Source organism: Mauremys mutica, chromosome 23 (assembly GCF_020497125.1).
Source record: "Mauremys mutica isolate MM-2020 ecotype Southern chromosome 23, ASM2049712v1, whole genome shotgun sequence".
Taxonomy (NCBI): domain Eukaryota; kingdom Metazoa; phylum Chordata; order Testudines; family Geoemydidae; genus Mauremys; species Mauremys mutica.
In genome coordinates this window covers 7,305,678-7,313,288 of record NC_059094.1, presented here as the reverse complement: position 1 = coordinate 7,313,288, position 7,611 = coordinate 7,305,678, and the positions used below count along the sequence as shown (strand labels likewise).

General features: G+C 41.5%; 1 protein-coding gene across 10 annotated transcripts in view; it reads right to left on the bottom strand.

The window, feature by feature from the left end:
- Positions 1–4,565: 4,565 nt before the first annotated feature.
- The window catches only part of PUM1 (pumilio RNA binding family member 1), a 125,603-nt gene continuing 122,557 nt past the window's right edge, over positions 4,566–7,611 (bottom strand). For all 10 annotated transcript variants that reach the window (XM_044997702.1, XM_044997711.1, XM_044997701.1 and 7 more), the window contains one exon: positions 4,566–6,320. In XM_044997702.1, coding sequence (XP_044853637.1) covers positions 6,189–6,320 — 132 coding nt within the window. In that variant the 3' untranslated portion in view covers positions 4,566–6,188. The remainder of the gene's footprint in view (positions 6,321–7,611) is intronic.

The following is a 7,611-nucleotide window of genomic DNA, read 5'->3' as shown; positions in this document are numbered from 1 at the left end:
CCGACATGATTAATTGCAACCGAGATGTGTTCTCTACAAAACCGGGGCGGACGACTGAGACCTATCACCATATCCGCACGATCCCCGGAGCCAAGGTAACACCGAGACCCTACCGAATCCCAGCAGCCAAAGGAGAAGAAATCAAGGCTGAAGAAAATGTTAGAATTAGGCATTACTGAGGAATCCTACAGTCAGTGGTGCAGTCCAATCGTTCTAGTGCCTAAACCTGATGGTACCACGAGATTCTGTAATGACTTTCACCGACTGAATGAAGTATCCCAATTCGATGCATACCCCATACCACGCATCGACGAACTGGTTGACCAACTGGGTAGTGCCCGATTCTTGACTACACTGGATCTGACAAAAGGGTATTGGCAGATTCCCCTGACCAAAGAAGCGAAAGAAAAGACAGCGTTCTCCACCCCGGACGGGCTATTCCAGTACACTGTCTTCCCTTTCGGGCTACATGGGGCCCCAGCCACATTCCAGCGCCTCATGGATAAGCTGCTGCGCCCCCATACTAGTTATGCAGCTGCATACCTAGATGATGTCATCATCCATACGCCAGACTGGGGAACCCACTTGGAGAAAGTTGAGGCAGTGCTACGCATCGTAAGGCAGGCTGGCCTCACCGCTAATCCCACTAAATGCGCCATAGGACTAGCAGAGGCTAAGTACCTGGGATATATTGTAGGAAGGGGTATAGTGAAGCCCCAAACTAATAAGCTAGAGGTGATTCAAAACTGGCCCCGGCCGACCTGAAAGAAGCAGGTCCGTGCGTTCCTAGGCGTGGTAGGCTGCTACCGACGTTTTATTCCCCACTTCGCTTGTAGGGTGAGTCCTCTGACAGACCTGGTGAAGGCCCGAGGTCCAGACATGGTGAAGTGGCCCAACGCAGCAGAGGGGGCATTCATAGACCTTCGGACGGCTCTCTGTAATGACCCCATACTCATAGCCCCGGACTTTACCAAGGAATTTATTTTACAAACAGATGCTTCCGAGGTGGGGTTGGGGGCGGTTCTGTCGCAAATGATTGGAGAAGAACACCCGATCCTCTACCTTAGCAGAAAGCTGCTCCCTAGAGAACAGAAGTATGCAGTAGTCGAGAAAGAATGCCTTGCTGTCAAATGGGCCATGGAGACACTGCGTTATTACCTCTTAGGCTGGTGATTTACTCTTGTGACGGACCATGAACCCCTCCAGTGGATGCAAAGAAATAAGGAAAAGAATGCGAGGGTCACCAGGTGGTTCTTATCACTCCAACCGTTCCAGTTCCGCACACGGCACAGGGCTGGATGCCACCATGGCAACGCTGATGGTCTTTCATGAGCACACTGCCTGGCGTCCCAAGTTGCCCAACCCTATGGTGTTGAGCAGAGGAGGGGGATACGTGATGGGGCAAGGCCAGATGACTACAGTAAAGTATAAGGAACAGGTATGCTAGCTCCAGGCTAACCAAATCCCTAGTACCATGGTAACCAAATGGCAGTTGCTCCAGGTTAATCAAGACACCTGGAGCCAATTAAGATCTTTCTAGAAGGCAGTGGAGACAGCTACATTGATTGGGCCACCTGAAGCCAACCAAGGGCTGTCATGCAGCTGTTACAGGAGGCACTATAGACAGCTGCAATCCATAGGGCCCTGGGCTGGAACCCGGAGTAGAGGGCGGGCCCGGGTTCCCCCCAAACCTCCCAACTCCTGATCAGACACAGGAGGAGTTGACCCAGACTCTGGGCTCCACCAGAGGGGAAGATCACTGAGGTGAGCAAATCCGTCAATAAGTGCAGGACCCACCAAGGTAGAGAAGGAACTTTAACAAGTTTGACAATCATATTGTTCATTCCAATACACGTTAAAACCAAGTGTTTAGTTTAGTACGGCTATGCTTCAGAACACAAGAACAGCCAGACTGCGTCAGACCAAAGGTCCATCCAGCCCAGTATCCTGTCTTCCGACAGCGGCCAATGCCAGGTGCCCCAGAGGGAATGAACAGAACAGATAATCATCAAGTGATCCATCCCATCTCCCATTCCCAGCCTCTGGCAAACACAGGCTAGGCACAACATCCCTACCCATCGTGGCTAATAGCCATTGATGGACTATCCTCTATGAATTTATCTAGTTCTTTTCTTAACCCTGTTATAGTTGTGGCCTTCACAACATCCTCTGGCAAGGAGTTCCACAGGTTGACTGCGTGTTGTGTGGAAAAAATACTTCCTTATTTACTTTCTCCACACCAGTCATGTCACTTTTCCAAGCCAAAAAGCCCCAGCCTTATTAATCTCTCCTCATACAACAGCCGTTCCATACCCCTAATAATTTTTGTTGCCCTTTTCTGAACCTTTTCCAATCCCAATATATTTTTTTTGAGATGGGGCAACTAGATCTAAACTCAGTATTCAAGCTGTGGGCGTACCACGGATTTATATAGAGGCAATATGATATTTTCTGTCTTATCTATCCCTTACTTAATGATTCCCAATATGGTTCGCTTTTTTGACTGTCGTTGCACATTTCAGAGAACTATCCACAATGAGGCCAAGATCTTTCTCGAGTGGTAACAGCTACTTTAGACCCCATCATTTTATATGTATAGTTGGGATTATGTTTTCCAATGTACATTACTTTGCATTTATCAACATTGAATTTCATTTGCCGTTTTGTTGCCCAGTCACTCAGTTTTGACAGATCCTTTTGTAGCTCTTCACAGTCTGCCTGGGACATAATGATCTTGAGTTTTGTATCATCTGCAAATTTTGCCACCTCATTGTTTACCCCCTTTTCCAGATCATTTATATGTTGAACAGTACTGGTCCCAGTACAGACCCATGGGGGACACCACTATTTACCTCTCTTCATTCTGAAAACTGACCATTTATTCCTACTGCTTCCTATCTTTTAACCAGTTACCAATTCATGAGCACACCTTCCCTCTTATTCCATGACAGCTTATTTTGCTTAAGAGCCTTTGGTGAGGGACCTTGTCAAAGGCTTTCTAAAAACCTAAATATACTATGTCCACATGTTTGTTGATCCCCTCAAAAAATTCTAGTAGACTGGGAAGGCGTGATTTCCCTTTACAAAAACCATGTTGACTCTTCCCCAACAAATTATGTTCATATATTTCTCTGACAATTTTGTTCTTTACTATAGTTTCAACCAGTTTGCCAGGCACTGAAGTCAGGCTTAGTGGCCTCTAATTGCCAGGGTCTCCTCTGGAGCCCTTTTTAAAAATTGGGGTCACATGAGCTATTCTCCAGTCATCTGGTACAGAAGCTGATTTAAATGCTCAGTTACAGACTGCAGTTAGTAGTTCTGCAATTTTACATTTGAGTTCCTTCAGAACTCTTGGGTGATACCATCTGGCCCTGGTGACTTATTGCTGTTTATCGATTTGGTCCAAAACCTCCTCTAATGACACCTCAGTCTGAGACAGTTCCTCAGATTTGTCACCTAAAAGGAAGGGCCCAGGTTTGGGAATCTCCCTCACATCCTCAGCTGTGAAGATGGATGCAAAGAATTCATTGAGTTTCTCCGCAATGGCCTTAGCATCCTTGAGTGCTCCCTTAGCATCTCGATTGTCCAGGGGCCCCACTGGTTGTTTATCAGCTTCCTGCTTCTCATGTACTTAACTTTTTTTTGCTATTACTTTGAGTCTTTGGCTAGCTGTTCTTCAAATTCTTTTTTGGCCTTGCTAATTATATTTTTACACTTCATTTGCCAGAGTTTATGCTCCTTTCTATTTCCTCACTAGGATTTAACTTCCACATTTTAAAGGACGCCTTTTTGCCTCTCACTGCTTCTTTTACTTTGTTGTTTAGCCACCGTGGCTCTTTTTTTGGTTTTCTCACTATGTTTTTTAAATTGAGGTATATAGTTACGGTGAGCCTCTATTATGATGTCTTTTAAAAGTTTCCATGCAGCTTGCAGGGATTTTACTTTTGGTGCTGTACGTTTTAATGTCTGTTTAACTAACCTCCTCATTTGTGTAGTTCTCCTTGCTGAAACTAAAATGCTAGTGTTGGGCCGTTTTCCCCGCCCCAGGGATGTTACATTTAATTATAGGATGGTCACCATTACCGAGCGGTTCAGCTAATTCACCTCTTGGACCTGATCCTGTGCTCCACTTAGGACTAAATCAAGAATTGCTTCTCCTCTGGTGGGTGCCAGGACTAGCTGCTCCAAGCAGCAGTCATTTAAGGTGTCAAGAAACTTTCTCTCTGCCTCCCGTCCTGAGGTGACATGTACCCAGTCAAAATGGGGATAGTTGAAATCCTCCATTATTATTGATTTTTTTATTTTATTTTAATAGCCTCTCTAATCTCCCTGAGCATTTCACAGTCACTATCATCATCCCGCTCAGGTGGTCTGTAACATATCCCTACTAATATATTCTTATTATTCAAGCATGGAATTACTATCCATAGATTCCTTACCCAATGCATCAGTCTTTAAAAATTGTTTTGAGAGAGATCCTTAAGACCAGAAAGAAAGAGGCAAAAGCAATAAGAAAGTTTGTCCTGGTGGCACTATATTGAAAATGTTCAAATAAAGCACAAACCCAGATTCCAAAGTTCTGTATTTTTCAAAATAAAGATCACACGTTGTTTAGAGACAATCTACACAAGAGTTACAAAAAATAGTCGCCCAGGCATAAGCATACACAGGTTTGTTAATTATACACATATGGTTACAAGTGTGCTTGCAAAAAAGTTCATTGGAAATATACACAAGGCTCTGTAAATGTACACCGTGTAGTGTTACAATTCTATATTCAAACAAGGAAAATTGACAGTATGTTACATTCACTTACAAGTAGACAAAATGCAAAATACAGTTCATCTTCTGTACAAAAAGGGAAGGTGATTCACACTTTACAAGGTGAAAGGGGACTCTGATTGTAAGGAAAACTAGGGGATTCTGTACTTTTGCACTTTTTTTTACTGTCACAAAATAAGCAAAACATTACTTTTTTAAGATTCAAAAAAACACTATTTTGAACTGAATCATTCTGTATAACATTTAGAAAGGATCGCTACTGTTCGACTAGGTGACAAATAAAACCAAGCATTTTTTTTTTAAACATTAACTAGGCTGTATAAAGAGAACATTTCCTTCAAAAGAAAAAATTTACTTCTGGTTGAAATTACAATTTACAATATACAACACTATATGCTACGACCATAAAAGGTGTGAATATACACTGAAATGCACAGGTTTTGCTAATTTTTTTCTTACCAAAAACGGGTTTATGTTGATTCAAACTTCTCCACATTTACATTACAGAGGTTTACAAATGTACAATTGTACAATCAAAAGTATGTTCCACTACTAGGGTACATTATAGATACAGATTAGACAGCAAAACAAGAAAATACTACAAATTTTTATATATGTAAAGTCTACACCAAGTATACACTATATATTTATAGAAGCAAGACCAAAGCCGAGTTGGGTTTTTTTTTTTCCTCATGCTAAATAATCAAATTTTGTCTTTCAGTGTTAACAGAACAAACTGAGTAGGCAGTAAACAAATACACCCGCCCTTCTTGCTTTAAAAACTTCCTGGGTGCTTATGTTTTCTTTCTAAACTGACTGCCAAGCCACCTTCTTTAGCATGTTATACTCCAAAAACAAAACAGAAAAAGCAATTAAAAAGTTTCAAAAACTTAAAAAATTTTTTTAAACTGAAGCTTTAGCAAGTTGAATTTTTTTTTTAATATTTATAAACAGCGTTAAATGCGGGTTTTGTGCCATTTAACTAAAATTCAAACTTCTTGCTGAGTTTTGAATAAAAGGAGAAAAACAGGTATTTGCAAAAAAGTCACCTGCGAGGCGGATGAATTAAAAACATTTTTTTTTTCTTCAAACCAATCACCCTGAAAGTTTCCACATTTGGAATATAGATACAACAGTGAACAAAAAAGTGGCCTCCCATGTACATTTGATACCTATGTACAAGTATTCTATACACCAGTAAAACAGCAGGGCAATTAGTTAATTAAAAAAAATAATTAGTACATGTTATGCATAATAAAATTAAAGAAATTTACAAAGGCTTATTTTTTGTTTGTATTTTTAGTAGTTTAGCAACCATCAAACATTTTCTAACTGTATATTGGAATATTGTCGGCTGCTGGTTTTAAATGCCTGATGGCCAGTGAGTTTCTCAGAAATTCATTGTCTCAAATGATACCATTTGGTGGTCCACAAATTGGCCCCAAGTCAACCCCATTTTTCATGTAATATTTCTCCAGCTTGGCCAAAATGTGCTTGCCATAGGTGTACTTGCGCAGGGTGGCAATGTGAGGCCGGATCTAGGAGACAAAAAAGTTTATGGAAGCTTAGAAACCAGAAGCACATACACATTAGCCTTGAGAGATTTCTGTACTCCTTCAAGGACACAATCTCCCCTCCCATTCCCCCTCACCCAGCCACAACTCTCCTCTCATTGATCAATTGCCAACATGGAAAAGTAACATTAGGAAAGTATTTCATGTATTTCAGTGGCCTTTTAATAAACTTTAGCAGTTGGAAACAAGGAAGAGAGCCAGCCCTATGTATTCTGCTAGCCTTCTTTGGAACATCTGATCTATGGACTACGGGTTCGAACCCTATTCCAATACCTTATTGGTTTAATTTTCATGTATAGTTCAGTAACTTAAGTGAAGCAGTGACTTTAGCAAGGAAAAACTAAAAGCAGTTTGGGTAATCGTTATTTTTAGGTGGGCAGTGTCCTGTGTTTAAGGGTAGTTTGATTTAGAGGTGACTGGAAAATGGAAATCCCGTCCCATGAAAAACATTGTATTTTAGACAAAGTTTGTCTTTTCATGCTGCTTTAGGACAAAAATGTGAAGTTTTTCCTGGCAAGGGATTTCCAGGAAAATCCCATTGCGAGAGATGGGAATTTTTCAGCTTTCTAAAGACCAAGTGAAATCAACAAGAGCCTTCCAGGTGGACTGCTAGCTGCCAAAGCTGGGAGGAGGCCGACAGCCAGGGAGGTAGAGAATTGGGGCATTCAGCCTCACCTGGAAGGCTCTCATCAATTTCACTTCTGTCCTACTGGGAGTTGCTGTTTCAATTTTCCAGATGGAAAATTTCAATTTTGTGGAAGGGGCATTTTCCACTAGAAAATCATTCTGATGGACAATTCCTGAACAGGTCTGATTTGATTTCTAATCCCAACGTTCACGAGGGACTTGTCTTCATGGGGAAACTGACTGGCAGAACTATTCTGAAATAGAGCATCCACACAGAGCCCTAGCTGATGTAATTATACCACTGTAGTTCTGCCACTCAACTTCTCTATATAGACAAGTCCTAAGAAAAGGACAAGCCATGACAGCGATACATGGGAAAGGTTCACACTGCTTGTGTACTTCTTCAACAACGTAACTAGCAGTCATATTTTAAATTTCAAGGTTGAAACTATAGGAATGGTGAGTAAATAATTTGAAAATTAATGCATAAATACATTCTCCCTCTCCTCCCCTCCCTGGGAAAGAAAAATACATTATTTTTCCATTTCCCCAAGGTAGGAAATCCCAAATCCACTCTCTCTTCCTTTAATTCAAGCACTAGTTGATTTGAGCCCATTTAACCTGAAGA